General features: G+C 33.9%; 2 protein-coding genes and 1 non-coding gene across 7 annotated transcripts; 1 reads left to right on the top strand and 2 right to left on the bottom strand.

Moving 5' to 3' along the window:
• Nucleotides 1-181: 181 nt before the first annotated feature.
• Trnai-uau lies at nucleotides 182-274 on the bottom strand. The gene is given in 2 exon segments: nucleotides 182-217; nucleotides 237-274. It is a non-coding gene; the product is annotated as a tRNA-Ile (tRNA).
• A 521-nt stretch (nucleotides 275-795) lies between these two features.
• On the top strand, nucleotides 796-6,872 carry LOC122532293 (TATA element modulatory factor). The gene is made up of 11 exons (XM_043660949.1): nucleotides 796-932; nucleotides 1,381-3,332; nucleotides 3,413-3,514; nucleotides 3,628-3,897; nucleotides 3,995-4,333; nucleotides 4,452-4,664; nucleotides 4,731-4,877; nucleotides 4,988-5,380; nucleotides 5,437-5,674; nucleotides 5,764-5,887; nucleotides 6,023-6,872. Exons 2-11 carry the CDS (start codon nucleotides 1,393-1,395, stop codon nucleotides 6,307-6,309), a joined length of 4,053 nt encoding a protein of 1,350 aa, XP_043516884.1. The 5' UTR covers nucleotides 796-932; nucleotides 1,381-1,392; the 3' UTR covers nucleotides 6,310-6,872.
• Nucleotides 6,873-7,158: 286 nt separating this feature from the next.
• Nucleotides 7,159-21,802, bottom strand: LOC122532290 (serine/threonine-protein kinase SMG1). 5 transcript variants are annotated; one of them, XM_043660935.1, is made up of 16 exons: nucleotides 21,720-21,802; nucleotides 20,374-20,638; nucleotides 20,065-20,291; nucleotides 19,736-19,988; nucleotides 19,539-19,668; nucleotides 18,146-19,466; nucleotides 17,911-18,067; nucleotides 17,305-17,833; nucleotides 17,059-17,246; nucleotides 13,041-16,994; nucleotides 12,647-12,920; nucleotides 12,301-12,563; nucleotides 11,925-12,201; nucleotides 9,964-11,851; nucleotides 8,868-9,884; nucleotides 7,159-8,803 (listed from the first exon to the last, which is right to left on the bottom strand). In XM_043660935.1, exons 2-16 carry the CDS (start codon nucleotides 20,607-20,609, stop codon nucleotides 8,619-8,621), a joined length of 10,899 nt encoding a protein of 3,632 aa, XP_043516870.1. In that variant the 5' UTR covers nucleotides 20,610-20,638; nucleotides 21,720-21,802; the 3' UTR covers nucleotides 7,159-8,618. The 5 variants fall into 5 exon arrangements, with proteins under 5 accessions (XP_043516870.1, XP_043516872.1, XP_043516869.1 ...); XM_043660937.1 differs by lacking the exon at nucleotides 21,720-21,802 and adding an exon at nucleotides 21,333-21,590; XM_043660934.1 differs by lacking the exon at nucleotides 21,720-21,802 and adding an exon at nucleotides 21,031-21,323 and having other exon boundaries at nucleotides 20,374-20,791.
• Between the last annotated feature and the right edge of the window lie 278 nt (nucleotides 21,803-22,080).

The raw sequence follows: 22,080 nt of genomic DNA, 5'->3' as shown, positions 1-22,080 counted from the left end.
GATTAATAAAAACAAGCAAAACTTGTAAATGTCCTTGGTTTTTATTTTCTTCATAGTATGAAGTTTATTTACGTAAGTCGTGTGTTTGTATTTTTTAAGTAGTAATTTTGTCGGAGCCGTTCAAAACATTTAACAATATACAATGAATTTATTAAAAGAGTCGTTTAGAAATAAAAAAAACTGCTCCAGGTGAGGCTCGAACTCACAACCCCGGCATTGCTCACGACTTACTGTCTTATAAGTACCGTGCGCTAACCAATTGCGCCACTGGAGCTATTGGAAATATTTCTCTCTAAGAATAGTTTTCAGGAATTTTATTATTGGATTTAAAAAAAAAATATATATTATACTGTAAAACATTGCGTTTACTTAACCACAATTTGCAATTTATGATATTGCAAGAGAAACCTTAGTAATAAAACATATTGCTCCTACGAAGATAAGAATTTTCTATGATTGAAAACACTGATACTGTTCGTGCATTCGTACGCATACATGTACCTAAGTAATATACTTCGTAGTGAACACTTTGTTGACACGTCAAAATACAATTATGTAGTATTAGACATTCGAAAAAGTTCGAGTGATTCGTCATTGCTCATTATAAAGAAATTAAAACTATGCAAATGGAAATGTACTATTATTCTTGAGCAACCAATGAATTATGTGCATCTTTTGTGGTATTTTTCCTGTGGACATATAAATTTTGTCAAAGTAACATATATGTATATTTAATTGTTGTAACGCATTATGCAAAAAAAACATTTACATAATATGTCACCATGCGCATATCAGTATTTTCGTTCTAGTATAACAATTAGTACTTAGAATTTACAGTAACAATAGTTCAAAAACATTCTACAAGCGACTTCTTATTTTTTGGTGATTCATTAGTTTTATACATTGCAAAAATTTTTTAAGACGATATGCAAGTAAGTAAACTTACAAGTAAACATAATTTTTTTCCTCTTGCATGGCTACTGTCATTATCTGGTATTCAATATATTTTGTTTATGCAAATGACGTTATAATATACTAACGTTAATAATTTTAAATATAATTTATATTTAAACGCAATCAGTTGTAAAAACTTGGGTTCTTTGCCTTTTTAGTAGAAAAGTATAAACAATAATTTCTTATCTTATTTTGATTCGATTATTATTTTTGATTCTTTCTTAATTCAGTACGCATGAATTCTTCAGTCTACATGTGATATATAATTTATAAACATTGTTACATATCTACATTCTAACCTCTAATTTTATTCTCCTATTCTCTTTTCAATAAAATTATTTTGTTTTAATGCTATAATGCAGTAATGCTTTATTTTTTATTTTAATATCCATTCTTATTCATATCTATTATGATCATATTATTTAGATACAATAAAGAATGAGCTGGTTTGATGCCACTGGATTTGCCAATTTGGCCAAATCTGCTTTAAAAGAAGCTCAGAAGACAATCGATAAGGCACTCGATATTAAAGATGAGGATCAAAAACCAGTGGGAAGCCATGTAGAGGATACATCAGACTTTTTTGCATCATGGGGAATAAAGAGTGATGTTCATCAAAATGTACAACCACATGATAAGCCCAAAACACCTAAACAAGAAGCCACAAGCAGTATATGGGGTAGTTTTACTGGGTCATTCTTTGAATCACCTAAATTTAATGAGCCAGGACACAGTACTAAACCAATTATGCAGTCTAAATCCTTACAAAATACACCCACTGAAAGTAACAAAAAGCTTGTATCTTCATCATCATTCTCAGAAGATTACAAAAGTAAATCTTTAAGTCCTAAGAAAAAGTCTGGACAAGCAGAAAATTACAAAGAAAAAGAAATTCATGATCAGGATCAAACTGTTTCTAGTGAAGATGTTTCTAGTACATCTGATGACTTAAAGCAACTTCCTTTATCTGAAACAACTGATATAAGTGTAACTCTTGACAAGGATGACAACATTAATAATTGTCCTAAAATAATTGAATATCCTTCAGAGGAAAAAAAAGATACTGATATTAAAGAGGAAGAAGAAAAGTCAGAATTTGAAAAAAAAGAACCTTGTGAGCATGATTTAGATTCACCTGTTTCTACATCAAACAGATTATCTTTTGTATCTCCAGAAAATGACAAAAAAAGTTCAGAGAGCATTGAAATTCTGGGTTCCCGATCTAACACTGATTGTACCACGACTCCAGAATTGGATGGCAGTCCGTCTACCAAGGGTACCAAAGTTAATTCTGAGTCGATAGAAGTATTACCAGACAGTATGGTTACATCTCCAAGCTCTGGAGTGGAAGTATTAGAAGATTGGAAAAGTGATACCAGTCCCTATTTATCTCCCATAGAGCAAAGACACTCTGATTCATCATCTATTTTAGATAGAGACGATACAGTGACTCCTTGCTGGGATGATATCAATGTCCCCCAAATTATGAATAAAGAAAATGAAATAAATCCATCATTTTCTAATATTTCTTCATACGAACCTCCAATGGATGAAATCAAGACATCACATGAAAATTTATGTATGAGTAGCATGGATAGTACACCATCTACTGGTACATATCAAGGCATGGGATCGCATTTATATAAAAGCGCATCCAGTAGCTATTCAACGAAAGTTTCCCCAGAAAGCATAGAAGTATTACCTTACACTGATGATGAGAGAGATGAAGCGAATTTAGCAGAAGATTCTTACACTTCTGCATCAGAAAGTACAATTGTAACAATGTTAGAAACATTTCAGCAGAAAGAACAAGCACATAAAACAGAAAATCTTAGTACAAGTGAAAGCATGCAGGATTCATATTCAGATGAAAAGTTAACGTCGAAAAAAGTTAGTACAGATACAAGACTAAATTTGAGTCTAGATTCTTCAAGCGAAAAGCATAATTTACATCTGCCAATTGAAGCAATTACAACACAACCAATTCGTAAGCCTGAATATTTTGATGGAACAGATCAAAAAACTAAACCCGACCGAAAAAGTTACGATCGATTAATGAATTCCACTATAGAACCGACAGAAACGGAACGTTATTCTGCCAGTGAAATTATCCATTCATTTAAATCAGAAATGCTCGAAGTTTCAGATCAACATTTAATTTCAACAGATTCAAGTTGTGAAGGAACATTGATAGAGAGTTCAGAAGAAAATCCGCAGTATAAATCGGAGGAAAGAATTTTACAAGCTCCCTTGAATTCTAGTTCCTATGTAAAGACAATGTTAGAAGATGCAATGATCGAAAAAGGTGGTGAAATCATCGAAGCAGAAGTACAAGGTGTGGAAATACCTCGAGAAAATTCGCCTATTTCATCAGAAAGGTATTATATTCGAAGAATTCATTCCATTAAAATTATATTTAATTATTTTAAGAATATAGATTTTATTCCATTTATTACAGTCGGTCCGATCTGATTAAAATTGGTTCTGATCAAACCAGTGGTCACACTAGTGGGGATGAATTAGAAACCACCACTTCCAGCGATATCGAAGTTATATCCAGGTATAGGTGTAATTACAAAATAGCAATTATCTATAATTTATACTTTATGTAACGCATTCTATATAGTGTACTGTTATAAATATAATAGCAAATTTTTGTTTGTTGTAACAAAGTCCAAATGGTGATTCGAGTTCTACACAATCACGACAAAAATTGCAATCAACAAAGGGCTGTGATCTCTTAATGAGAACATTAAAAACTAAAGGACATTCCAGGGAGTTGAGTGAAATCAGCGTAGGATCTGATGAAATGAATGTTGAAATAGAAAAATTATTAAAACGTATACAAGAGATGACGGAAATATTAGAAGCCAGAGAATCGAAACTCATTGACGTTAGTAGAATGAATATGGAATTACACGAACAAAATAACAACTTGAAGAAGTAAGTTTTGAAGAAGTACGTAATAATCAAACAATGCATAATTGCTCATTTATTTTTATGGCGTACTCTTACATTTTTATTTTTGTATTTCATATAGGCAACTTGATAATTTTGAGAAACACGCAGAACAAAGCCAAAACTTAAATCAAATCACTGATGAATATACACAACGATTATCTGCCTTAGAAAGAAAATTTCAGCAAGCGATACGGGAACGAGATTCACTAAGAAAGAATTTGGAACAGTTAAAAGTAGAAGCTGCTACGCGTCTGTCATCTCAAGAGCTATCTACTTTAAATGCGGAAAAAGATGAAATTATTAAGGAACTACGAGAGGAAGGTGAAAAATTGAGCAAACAACAACTTCAACATAGTAACATTATCAAAAAATTGCGAGTTAAGGAAAAAGAGAATGATGCTTTAATAAAAAGTCAAAAGTACGTATATTCCTTTTGTTTTTTTTGTTTTTTTTTGTTTTTATTAATAATAAAAAAATAAATGCAAATGAATGACAAATATAAGTTAGTACGATATCTCAACATGAAACATTTGCAGGGAGCAAATAGAAGAACAAACTTCAGAATTAGAACGTTTAAAAAGATCGTTACGTGCAAAAGAAGAAGTTGAACTATCTCAGATAGATGCTGTTTATTCATTAACAGCACGAACAAAAACACTAGAAAAGGAAGTTACAACGTTACAAAAACAATTAGAAAATGCGATGCAAAATACCGAAACTTATAAAAAAAATTTGGAAATAACAAAAATGTTGGTAAAAGTATTTTTAATGTTTATTTATGATTTGTAATTGCGTACAATTAATGTACATTTCAGGGAGTTATCTGAAACAAAGAAAATTTTGACTGCAACAGAAGCAGAATTAAAAGAAGCAACAACTAACGCTGGAGAATCATGTCAATTACTTGTGCAAGTAGAGGAATTAAAAATCAAATTAAGAGAATCTGAAGAAATGCATGTGAAGTAAGTATTTCTCTGCGAGATATTTTCTTCTCTCCTAATTGTTAATAAGTGTTCGATGTATTTATTTTTTTGTCTTTTATTATATCTGTTATTTCTGATATTCGATGTAGAAAGGAAGAATTTTTAAAGCACGAAAATAGTGAATTACTAAAACGCTTAGAAGCCGCTGAAGCTAGAAGCGAAGAACTTTCAGAATCTGTATCAACAGCTACAAAACCTTTACTGCGACAACTGGAACAACTTCAAGCAAATTTATTACACAAAACTAATAGTTTCATGAAACAAGAAAAGGCATTATCAGACAAGAATATCGAGTTGCAGACAAAAATAGAAAATTTACTTGAGACGGATCGTTATCTTAAGGAAGAGAATATTAATTTAAAATCTAAAATATCTCAATTAGAAACTAAGCTTACTGCCAAAGAAAATGAAAGAACGCGGTTACAAGAATTATACGATGAATTGGTAATACAAAAGGAAAAGCTCACTGAACAAAATGTGAGGTAAGAAAAATTATCAATCTTTATAAAAAAGTCGATGATAACATAGCTATTTCTAGGCAACGACAAACGATAGAAACACTTGACCAATCTCATACTTCAGAAATAATGGAGTTAAAAAGAGAAATTATTGCATTAGAAAATAAATTATCTGTAGAAAAAGCAGCTACGGATGCAGAAAGGAGAAAAAATCATGCAATGTCAGAACAACAAAATATTGAAGACAACGAACGGCTTAGTCCTACCCCTAGCACAGAACAAGATTCCGTGAACACAGAAATAGACAGTATTTGGACGGTAATGCGTCACTATATATAGTGATTATTCCTTCTTTATTTTCTTTTTTACCAGAATTAGAATTGAAAAATTTTATCTTTATATTTCAGTTATGTAATCCCATTACCGAAAACAAATCTGAAAGCTATACAGTAGCATTTGATACTATCAGAGCAGGATCTAGCAGTACTTCTATATTTGAGAATTTACAAGCTCAATTGAAGCAAAAAGATGGTACGAGTTTATATGCCTATCAGTGATAAACTATATATGTTTGATTTAGATATTTGATAGTATTAATATAATTATAATTAATTATTAATTATTATAATATTAATAATTATATTAATATAATTTTTAAATTTTTAGGTGAAATACAACAACTTCAGTGGGAATTATCGAGGCGTAACATAGAAAGAGACGTGCTAAATTCAGAATTATCAACATTAACTTTAAAGATCGAAGAATTAAATGTTAAGGTTATGAATGTTGCAGTTTTAAACGAAAGTTTACAAGAAATACAAACTAGATATGACGCGTTATTACAAATGTACGGTGAAAAAATGGAAGAGAATCAGGAACTGCGTTTGGACCTACAAGATGTCAAAGAAATGTACAAAACACAAATTGATCAACTTTTAAAGCGAGATACTTGAAATGTTTTATAGATAAAATTTCTTTATTGATTGAGCCAACATAATAGATGTAAAACCATAAAAGAGTTAACAATTTATGACAATTTAGATTCGGTAATAATTTTGTCAACGATACTATGTCATGTTATCGCAACGAAGTTGCTGATATCATTTAAAAAAGATAATGTATAGAAAGAGACTGATGTCAAATTACATCTTAATATAACTTAGTGATTTAAGTTTCAAATTTAATGAAATAATATGAAATTTCGTTTATACATGTTCAGGGAATGCTTATGTGAAAATCGAAATTTTTGCTTTGATAAATTTTACAGATGATTCATGTCCTAGACTTTCGATAAATAGTAATCACGTTAATATTTGAATATAAATTCCAATATATGCAATGTAAAATTTGGGTGGTTCTTTGATTAGTCGTAGGAATTAATCATGTACACTGTATACAAATAGAGTAAGAAAAACAACGTGATATATAATGTAATATAACTTTAACATTTTCGATATTGTATTATAGAATTCAAATTATGATATAATTTATTAAAAAAAGATTTATTGTTCCTTTATTGAAAGTTGTATTTTTTATGGTTTCACTCTCTCTGATGCAACAGTGATTTATAATCTCGACAGAATTAAGGGAAAGGGTGGTAAGAACTTGGGACAAGAAATAATGTATGTTTTAGGATATTTATGAAAACTGAAGTAAAATAAAGAGGAAAGTACCATAAAAAATTAAAAAGAATACCTTGGAAAAAGTCTCAAACATGATTTATTCTATCAGGAAAGATAGAATAGAAAAATCACAATGTAATTTCTAAATAGGAATCTGAAGTAAATGAATAATAGACATGATTGTTTCTCAAAAGTGTAATTAAACTGAAGGGAATACATCTTTTTCATAATTTTTATATATATCGTAAACTTTATTGGTTATAAACTATGACCTTTCCTTCTTCCCCCTTCCCCTCTCAAAAAAAAAAGAGAAAATGCTATGATTAACTGATGCTTTCAATGACCACGTATTTATATTTAATATGAAAAGGAACAAGTTTTGATTTGCATCTGTAATATTTTTCGCAAGATTTCCTTTTTTTTAAACTATTGCATGTTGACCGATTATTATAATTGTTGTATAATATTTGGTGAAACAAATTTATAGAATTAATATGACAGTTTCTACCAAACAAAAAATAATACTTACGATAAATTTTATGTAAATTTGTATAATTTGGGCAATTATCAATTGAAATTTCGGAAAAACATGTACTCCCACTTTAGGAAAAAAAAAAGAGTGCTGATCATGATACCTTAATATCGAGTAGCGAATACAAACATGAAACATACACTTTGTTTTTCATTCTGTACCTCGATACTTTTGTTTATCTTGCACGCGATTCGACAGTGACATATCGTTCTTGGTCCCGCTGAATTTCCAAATGTATGTTTAATCATTCGCGAATGGCAACACATTCTTTCTTCCAAGATTAATTTACAATTACAAATTTAACCAAATTGGTACGTTTACTAAAATAAATAAATAATAGAGATTACTAAAATAAATAAATAATAGTAATCACTAAAAAAAAAGGGCTCTTCTTTCGAACGAATGTCTGTGGCAGTGTCACCATCGTCGCGTTATTCGTTATCGAGCTTCTCCGCATCATTATCAAATCATTCTGTCGTTATTTTTTATCATTTTAAAGATGCGGCAGATTCTATGCTTTTCCCAAATCTAACATTGACATTTAAACATACAAGCAATATATGTAATAAGAGGGCTGACTTGAGTCAATCATACTTAACGTTGGTTTATATTTTCTTCCTTTTATCTTTTAACTTAATTGTCAAAGGATTTTTTGTTACTTTGTTTGCAGTAAGCAGTGCGCGCTTTTCTTTCTGTTCTGTTCCTTTTCGTTTTCCGACTATTGCATATTAATCTACTTTTGATCAAAAGGAAAACAGTTACGTAGGAAAGGTTACGTAGACAGAAAATAGGAAAGAAGAAACCTTGGTAGATCGCATAGTACGCGTTGTTAACGAGATTTTTGAGATAATCATAGAATCAGTGCCAGAATCGAAGTTCGATCGTGAATCGCGCTGGAATTTCTCTGTATGCAAGTGCGCGCTGCCGAACTTAAACGGCTTCCTTACAGACATGAACTTTCTCTTCCAGGTGACAACGAAGGTGTACTTCACACCTGGTCGGACAGAGAGCTAACTCCGTCGAGCATGGAGCGAAGAACGGTACGAACTCGGGTACCGTGTGTAACGAGCATTAAACCATCGACGCGATTGCGTCAATCCGTTTTCGTTCAGACCCATGGTGTCCAACCCTCATACAAAAGGGCTAAATTATCAGTACTCTGAGCTTCGCGTATCACGTATTCCACTTGCTCAGCCGTTGTATACTTCCTTGTTGGATGAGGATCGCATCCTTCTAACTTCATTCGTACGCGATGCCAAACATTCAGCGCATACGCGTTCCGCTCTTGTACAGCTACGAAGGAAATAAAAATGAGAAACAGAAATTATGTAATCCCTGGAAAATTCAATGAGCTTACCTTTTCCTGTTGTTGGATCTCGGGTCGGTGGAACTCCTTTCCTAGGACTGTAACATATACCCTCCTGCCTCATCAATTTCCCTTTCTTCTTTATTGAACTAATTATCGAAATTTCAGTTTCGCCCTCTCTTTCTTTTTCTTTATCTATATCCTTTTGTTTCTCAGACATTTTCATTGAGTTTATTTTCCTTTCATTGGCGAACTCTAATAACTCGTTGTACAAATTTGGTACTATAGTTGTCATATTCTCCAATTCTTCTTTAATCGTTCTCCCTCTATTTACATCTAAATTTTCAGATTCAAGTTCCTTTACGATAGCCGATATGCTTTCAGTAAAAGACCGGTACGAAGAAAGAAATTCTTGTAAGCCGTCAATATTCTCTTGTTTTACCATAGTTCGTAACAATATCCGAACGTCTGACATTAGTCTATGATGTTCGGTCAGTACACTTTGCAGGTTTGATACTTGTTCCCTCAAACGTTCCTGAGCTGAGAGCAGACCTTCCTGTTTTTCTTGCAATTTCTTTTGAACATCAAGTATTGCCTCGGAAATGAACCTTTCGGCCTGCTTTAGCCAGTTTATATCAACGTTGCTTTCCATATGTAACAATTCTACTAGACTCTCTTCAATTGCGGTCACTGTTATGTTTAGATTCATTGTTAAAATGCAGCTCTCTTCCCAATGCTTGATTAGTTTAACGAAATTCGCATCGTGTGTCACACTTTCAGATGTTCTAGTTCTTAAAGCCTCATAATGTAATATAGAATTGCAAGTATTGATAACACTAGACGCAAGATTATGTTGTCGAGTTAATTTTTCGCAAGACAAGAGCACCGCGTTATCAAATGCAGACATAACTTCTCCAAGAGCTGGATTTGCTCCAGCAGCCCACTTCAATCGTTGCACTGCACTAGAAACAAGATTTTGTTGCTGGTCTCGTGCCTCGCATACTCGAGACTGCAAAGCAGACAGTGTTGTAGCTGTTTTACGAAGTTCTAACATAAATCCAGAACGATCTGAAAAGAAAATTAGAAATATAAATATCTAGCAAAAAAAAACTGCACAATTTTGAAAAATATCCCGACAGAAACTCACTCAAAGGATTCATTAAATTAACATTTGATCTCATCAGTAAACTATCTTCGTGCAACCAATGATGAGCTGTTAGCTGTAGCTGAAGTCTCTGCATGCTAGCCCTAGCTACTTCTACACATTGTTGAGCAAATCTAGCACTTTGTTTTCTTCTCCAAGCACTTTCGAGAGTGCTACTGAGCGCACTAGCTTGAGCAAGAACAGACCCAGAAAAGAGACCTCTTTTCAAACACAAATCGACGACCTTTCTACATAATTCTTCTATTGAAACTTTACTTTCAGCTCCGATATCTCTCTGCTCGATCTCGGTAGTAACGCTCAAACCCATTCTTTGTAATAAGAAACAGAGTGCGATGGCTAGTGTTTGAGAAGTAACGCCGAGCAATTGTCGTGATACATAATCCGCTGTAAAGATTCTTATTGGTTTATTTAGTCTTTCGTCATCGTAAATATTTGCTAAACCGCCTTTAAACGCAGTTGCAATATCTCTGCACATCATGAAAAATTCCTGTATGGTATGCAAACGTTTAACCAAAAATATATCCTCTAACACCTGACAAGCTGTTTTGTTGAATATTGGCGCAGACATTTCCTTTGCTTCTCGAATCTGATCAATTTTTCTCCAGGATGGAGGAATATCCAGCGTACTCAAAGTAGCGATTAACGCGTTACCTTCCATCTGAAGCTTTTCAAACAAGCCATTGAAACCCATTAAAAGCATTTGACCAGGCGTCAATGTCTCATCTTGATTCGGTTCTTGAATTTCAGCAGGTCGAGATAACATTGCTTCGAATCTCAGCCTCATGTTATTTACGACATTTTGTATCATTGCATGAGGACTTTCCATTTCCATGACAGTAAATCTCAGATGCATTTCCAGTTGTCCTAAAATTTCACCAAGTGGTATGCCGGATGATACAATTATTTCTGTTAACTCTCCTATCATTCTAATCACAGTTGGCTCTTCCGTTATAATTGTTTTCATTGCTTCAGGTAAAATGATCGTATGAAAATTGTAATTAAGTTCCTGCAATCCCTTATAGATACAATCGGATCCTCTCAAACATTTTAATATGAGAGATATCTTGGGATCATTGTTAGTTTTATGGCATTCAGGTATCAAGCTAACTAGCTCGGCAATTAAAGATGACATTAAACGCATTTCATCTAAGAACCAATCTCCTTCTCTGGACGTAAGATCAACTAGACAATCTCCTGCACATTTAGCAGCACCTTCCATCATTAAATATCTCTTATTTAAAGCACAGAGTGCAGTTATATTAACACACTCAAGTGCTCTTTCTGCTCCTTTTTCTCGTCTTAGGAAACTCTGTATCTGCACTCTTGATTCTCCATATGCTTTTTCTATTCTAGTGATTGATTCTGGCAATCCCTCTGATACCATTCTCTCATATGCTTTCTTTAATTTTTCATTTGCATCGTTTAGAATTGCTTGCATTTGATAAGAGAACGCTATTATTTGTTGAACTTGCTGATTGTTGGAACTTTTAATTGGATCAAAAGTATTCTCAAATTGCATCATAACTTCGCGACACGTTTCAACACATCCAGTGTTTAAAAGTTTGTTAGCCCAACCGTGATAAAGTACGGTACGATGTTGTGACATGTTACTTAATGGATATAGACTGCAAATTGCCGAATACTGACTCAATAGATCCAAACAATTTCGTATTAAAATAGATTGCTGTGTAGCCAATTGTGTTAATTCATTCTCTGATTGCTCACACTGAAGTATCATTTGACTTTGGCCAGCATTCTGTAAGAATTCTTTAACAAGATCAAAAACTACATGGTCCTCTTGATTCGTAGATGTCCCTAATTCTGTTAACCATTGTCCTAATTGCGGACCTCGTACGGCTGAAAGAGCCAGCTAAAATAACAAGACAACAATTAATCTCGTCAAAATAATAAATGAAATAAGTGAACAAATAAATGAAGCTTACGTTATGCATATTAATCTGCTTTTCACAATCGTCAATCTTTTCTTTCAATCCAGTTTTTGCTTTCTCGTGAGCGTCGCGTGCTCTTTTAAAAGAATTGTAACGCTTTATTACGGAGTATAGTGGATGATTACGACCCATTGCTTGTGCTTCCTTAACTAGAGCAAGCTGTTGGTGTCTGTCTTGTAACAAGTCTTGACATTGACGCATGATTTCTGTTGCCTCCACCCAACAATTCAAATGATGACACAGTGATGGAAATATCTTTACCAACTCGTCTCTAAGAATTCATTAATATAAATATATAAATATATAAAATATAGATAAAATATACAGCAATATTGCAATAAAGATAAAATTTAATTGTTAGTTTACCAACCTATTTGCTAACCATTCGGCACGCATTTCTGCTGTTCGAACGGCGAACATAGCTCGTGTTAATTCTTGTTCCAATTGTTTTCTTCCAATTCCTGTACATCGTGCTCTAGCTTGACAGGCTCCGTAACTTGCAATGCTGTTATCTGCACCAGCTCGCCAATCGACTAATGGATCGTATATAAACGCTTCGAGCAAAGTCAGCAAAGTTTCTCGCCCTCGACGCATCACTCGAAGCGTATGTTCACAAGCCAAACGAAATATACCCTGAAAAATTGATATCGTATTTTACTTATATATATATATATATAATAATAATATCATAATAACGATATAAAGAATTATTGTACCTCGACTCCAGTCACTCCTAGAGCTGTTCTAATATTTGGAGTCATTCTAAACGGTACCTTCTCTGGGACACGCAAGGTCTTGCCTTTCTCGAAGCAAACATTATAATCGATGTGAACAACCTCGCCCGTATTGAGATCAACTAATACATTATCCAAATGTCTATCACCGAGACCAATGATATATCCGATAATTGACATTACGGCCACTGAGTAGGAGTAATTTTTGGTTGCTTGCCACCAACTTCCAACGTTTATACTATTACACCAAATCTCTCTATAACGATAAACAAAGATCAGAAAATATTGTTAATAATTCTTCTGTATAGGAAACAGTAATGAAGCAACGGAGGGGAGAAATAAGTAAATGGGACTGAGGAAAGAAAACAGAACTAACTTTGCCAGCAGATCCTTGGGAGTTTCGGCCATTAATTCAGCTAGAACTTGTTTCAAAACTTGAACAGGCCATTCTTTTCGATTTTCCAGACCGATTCCCCGCTCTTTCAGAAGCGGAGTTAATTTATTGTAAAATAGTTCGGACGGTCTCAATACCGCAGAACTACCAGTTTTATTAAGCATTGCGCTCTCCCTCTGTTGCCACCTTTTGTACAAAACAAATAAAGGTGTCACGCCATCGACCCATTGTATTAATCCAGATCGAGGGCCCAGTGGTATAACTGAATAATGGCGCGCCCTATATACTTTCTTCGAATCGCCTTTTTTTGACATCATAGTATTGCATATATTTAAGAATTGCATGATTCTTTCATCTAAATGAAGATCTTCCAGACCTTTAAATAGATACGTGTATATATGTCCATCAGAACCGTGGAACATGAGCTTTTTCGGTTTCGTTTTGGTTGGTAATATTTGAACGTTATTATCTACAGATTCTATGGTAACAATTTTGTTATCATTTGCGGCAACACCTGGCATAGCAATACACGTGTTTCTCAAATTGGCTAACACTGGACTGATATCATTCATAGAAAGAGAATATGCAGCTCGTCTATGTACACGCTGAGCTAATTTCCCTTCAAGTTGTTTTAAACATATACTCGCAATCTGTGGTTTCGCCGGATTTTTCGGATTGTTTAATTTACTGATCGCTTCTTCTATCGAAGGACCAAACTTCTCCTGAAAACTTTTTTCATGCGGTGTCTCAGCTGGGACAGAAGTCATAGCCGAAAGGTTTTCTAGTATAAAAACTATTGGTTTCAATATGATTCTGTGCTTTTCTGCAATTAACTTATCCTTTTCCTCAGCGCTCAGCCAAGAATTATCTTGCACTTTCTGTACTTCCATTTCCAGTTGTTCGAATCGTTTAGAAATTTCGGTGTGATGTTGGCACAGCGTTGCTAACCACAGCTCGTCCCATAATAACGTAATCCGGCGCAATTCCTTGACAAGTATTTTCACTTGTTCAATGGAATCTTGAATCCTGTTTGACAAACAATCTACCAGCTGTGAGAAACAACAATCCATAAATTTCTCTTGTTCGTCTTGATAGGCAGAATTCTCGGCACCCATTTCCTCTTCTTCTTCTATAAAATCTAAATCGTTTTGAGAATCAGTTTCCGTTTTCTCATAAAGAACTTTGTCGCAATTCTTTTTCTGGCCAGAAACCGCTCCAACCACCGCTGGGAATGTAATCAAATGTGGCGAATTCTCCGCAACTCTGCACAGTAATTCGGATACTCGAGTGCGTACGTAAGATTCGGGATGACTGAGCCTGGAGAACAATTGGGGTATTATTTCTTTCCATGGAGCAGTAGGAGTTGAGGAAAGTCCAGACTCCAGAACGTTCTGTAATTCAAGAGCGTGTTTCACAACTAATCGTAGCAATCTGAGTGTAGCTGTGATAGTAGCACAATCGTTGGCCTCTTTAATTGCGGCAAGCTGCAGGTACTTGAAATACGCATTCGCAGAAAGTTCGTAGTACGAATAAATTCTCTTCTGTGCCTGCCTCCATATATCGACCAATGTTACGAGACGATCGGCACTAATACGACTTAGTATCGGAACACTACGTAGTTGATTCTCTATCATGTCTGAAGTATTAACGTCGTTGGAAGTGTCCGTTATCTCGCCCTCGTCTTCAGGAATTGTTTTGCTTTGAGACAAGATTGAGAAAATTACATTCAAGTCCGATTCACTTGTATCGAATGGTAATAATTCTCTTATGGTTGCTCTATCCGCGTCGGTCAACTGACCTGAATTTGAATTATCCACGATCTTTCTTCCCCATTTGTAACACCAACTCGCGAAACTGCACCACGCAAGCGGCAAATCGGGACATTGGTTTACACCTAGTTGCGTCAATCTGCCAATTATCATATCCGAAACAGGTATGGAACTTGTAGTGGGTCCGAATAGCTTATTCATCAAGCCATCGTTATGAGTAGCTTCGAATTCAAGCAACTGCTCCAACTGGCCGTTTTCGATGCTGCCCACTTCTTGCTGTATCCACTTGCCAAGGGTTAAAAGTAAAATTGTACCGTTTTCACGTAAATCAGCTGACTGCTCTCCGTCGACGATAGTTCGTGATATTCCAAGTGCAGTTGCGCTACATACTTTTAACGCTTTATTGACTCGTTCCATATCGTACAATAATTTTGAAAATTCACGGAAAGCGCGTATATTATTCTTTGACCATTTTACGTGCATCACGTTTTTCAGTACATCGTCAGTTGCTTGGTCGAAATCGGGATTAATGTAATTTCGTTCGCCTCCTTCAAATTGACAGAGCTCCCGTTCGGATCTCAAATAATTAAGTAACTCCCGTTTCGCCAACTCGAAGTTACCTTCCTTTCTAGCAATTCGAACAATATGCAATCTTAAATCAGCTACATCGCTGTTATCCAATCGCGTTTCAGGATTATTATTCTTCCTCGCTCTGCCAAAATATTCCGACCACCATAAAGTTCGTGTCAATACGTTCGAGTCCATGTGATCAAGTTTTTCGCTTTTATATAATTCAAATATATTTTCTTCTTTACCGGAAAGCATATTTTTCAATCCATCTGCCGAAAATCGTACCAATATAGATTCATTTAGATATTCGGAAGGCACGTTTCTTAGGCCTTCCTCCATAATTTTAGCTGCCACTTTCCGACACCGTTCAATTTCTTCCTCAAAGTAATCTTTATATTCATTTATGTGTATCTTAAGCGCAATGTTAGTCAAAGTATTGCCGCATTCAACCAGCGTTTTCGCACAATTCCAATTTGCGGTTTTATCAATTCCTCCATCCAATAAGTTCCAATCGGTTAGATCATCTAAACATATATTTTCACCATCTTCGAATTTTTTCAAACATTTCGCTTGTTGAGAAACGTTGTTTTCCGTAAATAATTGTTTCCTGAGAATGGCATTCTTATCTCGGGCAAAAATTTCAGCCTCTTGTTGTTTCCAAGCTTCCAAGCGGGTCCAGTCACTAACGGCTTCGTAACAATGAGATAATCGTTGCATGCAAAAGCCAAGTACTTGATTGTCTCCTTCGGCTTTAAGAGACTTGCTTTTCCCATCAGAAACTTCTTCATTCCCACTAGTGCCTTCAACATTGTTACCATCGGCTATATCTTCCACTTCCTCATCCTGGTCCACATCTTTTCCAAGTCGATTGTTCGCAACTCGTACATGCTCTTCGATAATCAACTTATACGCTTCGGCAGCTGATTCGTAACGATTTGCAGTTTCTTCCATGGCAGCTTTTAACCACGGGAATTTTCGATCTTTCTCCTTGGTATAAACGTAAAGTCCCTGTAACGCTTCTGCTTCCCCCAGCATTACCATAGCTTGTGCCGTACAGAGTGTTGCCCTCTCAAATTCGATACCTTGTGTGTTATCGCTGTTACTTAAATCCTCCAATAATCTCTGACTATTTCTCAAAGCACTACTAGCTAATCCAGAATGTAATGACACCACGCACAATGCCAATCGAATACGATTCAACCATTCTTTGCAAGTCGATTTATTCGTATGAAAGAATGTTCTGACTGGTTTCGACAATGGTAACAGCGCGATGGCGCAACCTTCCGCCGCATTATGTATTACTCTCTCAAGATGTTCAAGAAATTCAATGAATAATCGTACGCGAGTATGTTCGCTCAATAGATGATCTAAGCCTCGTTTCTCTTTCTTTGTTGTTTCAGAACTGTATGATATCTCACGTGCTAATGTTTTCAGAGCGCTTTCGATTGACGTAAACGTTTCTTGAGGCTTTCCTAATGAAGTACGAAGTTTATTCGTCACACAATGTTGAGCTGCTTCAAAACCAGCCCAAAAGTACAAGAAAGATCTATTTATTAGCGCTAAACGATACATTTTCTTAGTGGTCTCGCTTTCAGATCTAGAAATATAATACAATCGTACAATTAGAACTTGTCTAATTAATTTTGTCTATCTTTACTTACACAATTGGCCAACATAAGGTAAATATTTCTGATAACCCAGATGCATCTAGATATTGTTCTTGTAACAAAAAAGCCATATAAGTTCTGAAGTGTTGTGCTTGCATCTCTCCAGTATTGGTTCCCCGCATGTGTAATCTTTGAGCAAGAATTAAAGATTCGGTCGAGTAATTTTTAATTCCTTGATATTTCTGTAACAGAAAGAAAAATTTAAGTAAATCAAGCTTCATATATATCTCATAAACTCACCTTTGTTTCTGACAATAAGCATTCTCTGTTGAGTTTTGGTATCACTATATTTAAAGGTATCTGCGTCAATAGCGAACCATACTTGTCTCGTATGATTTCATCTCGCGAAGTTAAATGTAACATCACCAGATCCACAATGCAGGCATACATTTCTTCTTTCCAAGTAACATTCTTCGCGCTCATTAAAATTTCAAAGAGATTGCAAACGGCAATAGAAATATCTCGATCGATAGTAGCTCCACAAGTAACAAGACTTGTAAGAACATTCTCATATTCCTTTGTTTTACTTAAAATGCCAATGTAATTTTCTGCTTGTATACAAATTTCTTGCATCCATGTTGATAAAAGCAATAATGTTTGCTCTGGCGTACATTCATTATAACTTTTAGCTATTAAGTTTAGAATTATAGAGAGATGACCGCTAGTAGGTGATGTTGTTGGAACATCCAATGCTCCTGGGAACATATCTATTGGACGACAAGCAATAGTACCAGTTATTAAGCTTGAACTTGGCACAAAATGATTATATCTAGAATAAAAACGTAGTATAATCAAAGCTGATAAATTAATATCACTTGAATCTTTTCTTTTTATTTCATGTTTTACCTAGAACAATGCGCGTACAGCAAATACAAAATGCTATATTGCAAAAACGGACTAGTTGATGATAAACTGTTATCGTAAGGTTTTAGCTTGACTGCCAACAGTTCTAAAATGCTTGGCTTTAATGCCCACATACCAATGATAGAATTACTCGCGTTTGCTAAAACATTATATAATAAAATAAATAAGTGATATAAAATAGACTTATTTCTATATTCTATAACATATTCACGTTTACCTATATCAGAAAGAGCTCTTAATAAAAAGGTGACTACAATTTCTGCGTCATTCTTTTTGTATTTGATGCCATCAAGTAATGGATTATCTGTCACTAAACTTTCAATATCTGTTAAGATAAGTTTATAAGCAATTTCCAAATCCGACAATATGTAGCGGTATGATTCCTGCAATAATGGAATATTTTTTAGACTAAGGAGACTATGATATACACCGAGACTGGCGTTTTGGATAGAAATCGAATCACGGAATCTCAATTTGAGTAATGCAGAATCTTTCCCAAGCAATTTATGTACTAGTTCCAGAGGCAAATTTGCAGACACTTCTTTTATTATTTTTGAAATAGTATTTAACATGGAAATTATTGTATCATCCCAGAAGATGTTGATCCTTTTCAATTGAAGATCAATAAATTTATAAAGTAGGTCATGATTTTTTGTGATGCGACTTTGAAGATGACCTAACAATAAAAATGCGCATTCGTTTGCAACAATTATTAGCTCTTCCTTTTCTTCTGTTAAATCTACATCTTTCTTGGCTTTTAGTTCCATCCGTCGTATTATCTTTAACAATGTTTCTTTTTCTTTCATTGAAGCATTTTTTTCAATGTCCTGCTTTAAATTCTTCAGTTCATTTTTATTCAAATTCAAAGATTTAAACACATTAATATCCTCTTCGAATAGTTCCGATTTATTGGAATTTTTTGATGGTGCAATGTCTATATTTTTAACGTATTTTAATAATTCATTGGCTATCTCAGGTGTAATAGTAAAATTTGAAAGCCAGATCTCATCGTCGTCTAATTCGATCGCTTTGACGACTGTTTTCAACATTTTTGATAAGCAATCAGACAAAAATGACCATTGCACATTTGGCGTAAGATTAGGATTCAAATGCTCAGATATACTTTTCGTAACTGTATTAAACACTGAAATTAAAGACGTAATGCGTCGAATACATTCTCTAGGTGTGGGAGATGCTTCATCTCCGGGAGAACTTCTGCCACACTCCGGTACAGATAATTCTTCATCATAGCTTTCCATATCTTCTAAAAATTGTCCTAATAAAGTTAAAGTAAATTGTAGATCTGCTATCCAGAAAGTTCGTAATCTTTGCAAACTGCGACTGGCGTAAGCTGCAATTGTCTTTTGTTGTGTCGAATCGATATGCCAACCAACTAATATATCAACTGTATCACGGAAATGATTTGAAAATGTTTCAGGGTAAGACTCCATTATTAGTAATATAGCATCCACTGTTGCTACCAATAGATCGGATCGATCAACATTTTCCAGCGTTGATTGTAATTGTGACATCATTAGCTGAAAGATCAATATAGTATATTTTATTTTATATTACATGAATTGACAAACAAGAAAAATAATCTTAAATACCACTGAAAATTCTTTTAGCCTTGGTGCCTCTGCATCCAATTTAAAAGCTTCAACAAATGATTTAATTAAAAGGCACTTTATATCATCTTTCCGTTCCAATGAATATTTATTAAAGACCCAGTCCATGTATCTGTGGATTTACAAACCAGAAAATGTTATGTAAAATGTTTTATCACATTGCTAGATGATTTGTTTACCGTTTAAAATCTTGTTCAGTTGCATATCCAACACGTCCTAGACATTTTGCAACTTGTTGTTTTGCTTCTGGCCCAAGACCAGTATGTAATACATCTAATAGGCTTTCACAGATAACATCCAAATTTCGTCTTATATATCTTTGATTTTCAAACGCTATTATACCTTCCTGTGCTTGTTTGCATAATACCATAAAATGATCATAATCATCTTCCCGGCACAATCTTCTTAAAAGTTTAGAAATTCTAGAATCTTCTGTAATATAATATACCAACTTGTATATTAAAATACAATAAAAACATCATTCTAGAAATAAAAAAACATTTCAAACCATTTATTCTTTTGTCATCATAATATTTTCCTTGGACATTTTCTTGATTTTTCAGCGATTCTTGAAATTTTGATCTAGCTGTAGGATAGTAGCTAGTTTCTGTATTGGAATCACGTTCAATAGATGGTGTTTTTTTGAAGGCCCTACCCCGCAAAGCACCTCTGGCACGATCTCCAGAGCTACCTCCCCGAGCCATTCGGAATTCATTGCGTGGAGCACCACTAATTCTATAATAATAAACAATTGATTAAAGAAAAACAAAGAAAAAAAACACACACAAGAGATTTTGATAATTGACTAGAAAAATACCTTGGTTTAAATCTAGTGAAACTATGATCAGATGAATAGTTGTTTGTACTTCTTGGACAAATGACCAAAGTGCCTCTTGGAGTATTGAAATCATTTGAATTATATCCACTTAAAACACTGACATCGCCTTTCTCCAGCACACTAGCTCGATTATTACTAACAGATTCTTCCTGTATCTCCGAACACTTGGATCCACGTAGCTTTGTGCTAATATTAGAGTTCCCACAGCTATTCATTACATTACTCTGCAGATGATCTGCATGACCTACACTTTGCATTAATAATGTACCAATCACAGGTAATAATAATTTTTTATATCAATACATATTAAAAACCATAAGTATTCTATATAATTGAGTACAGTTTGTTAAAATTCAATAACTTTCACAAATTAAGGTTACACTATTCGCACCTACATCTTTGGTGTACAAAGTTCAATAGCCATAAAATAAATGAAAAGTAGTAATGAAAAAATAAGATAAATTGTACAATACAATCAAAAATCTATTATAAAATTTCGAAAATAAAAGCAACGTTCAAGTTATTTACGTATAAAAGATACGATAACTCATAGAGTGATTTTAACTATCATAATATCTATTTCAGTTTACATAAGTATAACTTCGTTTAGTAATATCGTAATTGCATGGAACACACTTTGATTTTTTTGGGGGAAATATTTCGTGGAAAATAATCAAAAGAAGATATCGAAAAGATGAAACGGTATCGTAACCGATTCTCCACGCGTTCGATCTGTAGGTACACACCGTATCGACAACAACCGATCAACTTTTACAGAATCGAGAACTTTTACAGAAACGAAATAAATTAGCAAAAATATATTATGATCTTATTTTTGTACACTAATGCAGACATAAACGATTTTTTGGAATTTCCGAAAAATCGTACGTGTATATCCGTTTAAATTAACTTATTTAGGTGGATACACAAGAACCAACCACGAAACTGAAAAGGATTAACCACTATTTACGAGTGGTACCTTCCACACTGTTCATTCATATGCTTTCTGTAAACATCGGCTAGCATTTCTGATATTATTATTTTTAATTCTAAAATTTTTCCCCGAATTCATGAAACATTATGCATAAGAAATGTATAATATATAGATAAAGTAAAGAAATATATATATAGAACAATAATTGAACTATCAGATACGTTAGACGAGTTGTAAATAATAACGAATTGGCTAACAAAGCGAACAGCCACTGCGTTTGTAAAGAAAAATCATTCAAAACATATGTAATTATTTTTGTTCACATACATAAATCGAGATTTTTAGTTATAGTTAGTATAATGTAATTACGTTATATTTCTTCCACACTTACTGAAATGAAACTACAAGTGCAATGAAACGATGAAACAACTAAATAAAACTTGAACCAATGTAAAATATTGTTGAAAAAAATATCTCAATCGATTCTGACGTCCAATTGGTCTGGATCAACCAATGCCATTAGAATCAATTTAAGAAAACTACCGATGATACTGTTGTCAAATAATTATACTGTATGAAATTTATATGAAATATATTTATAAATAAACATAATTATGTGTAATCACACTTCTTGATGTGTAATCCTAAAAAAGCTGCATATTTTCTATAATTTCAAACTATATATTTATTACTTCTATCTTCATGTACAACCATTTCTATTTGTATATTATTTAACAATTCGAAATATTTTA

This window comes from Frieseomelitta varia, unplaced genomic scaffold, assembly GCF_011392965.1.
Source record: "Frieseomelitta varia isolate USP_RPSP 00005682 unplaced genomic scaffold, Fvar_1.2 scaffold_447, whole genome shotgun sequence".
Taxonomy (NCBI): Eukaryota; Metazoa; Arthropoda; class Insecta; order Hymenoptera; family Apidae; genus Frieseomelitta; species Frieseomelitta varia.
Note: the sequence above shows the minus strand (reverse complement) of the source record. Positions and strands in the feature narration are given on the sequence as shown.

What these genes read in the sequence shown, in the direction of transcription:
- LOC122532290 (XM_043660933.1), bottom strand. Translation starts at nt 20,651, where the DNA reads ATGCAAAGTGTAGGTCATGCAGATCATCTGCAGAGTAATGTAATGAAT. An exon ending in ACCTTATGTTGGCCAATTGT is followed by an intron (nt 16,995 to 17,058) that starts GTAAGTAAAGAT and finishes TTATATTTCTAG; the next exon opens with ATCTGAAAGCGAGACCACTA. An exon ending in TAATTTAATGAATCCTTTGA is followed by an intron (nt 9,885 to 9,963) that starts GTGAGTTTCTGT and finishes TTTTCTTTTCAG; the next exon opens with ATCGTTCTGGATTTATGTTA.
- LOC122532293 (XM_043660949.1), top strand. Translation starts at nt 1,393, where the DNA reads ATGAGCTGGTTTGATGCCACTGGATTTGCCAATTTGGCCAAATCTGCT. An exon ending in AATTTGGAAATAACAAAAAT is followed by an intron (nt 4,665 to 4,730) that starts GTTGGTAAAAGT and finishes TGTACATTTCAG; the next exon opens with GGAGTTATCTGAAACAAAGA. An exon ending in TCTGAAGAAATGCATGTGAA is followed by an intron (nt 4,878 to 4,987) that starts GTAAGTATTTCT and finishes TATTCGATGTAG; the next exon opens with AAAGGAAGAATTTTTAAAGC.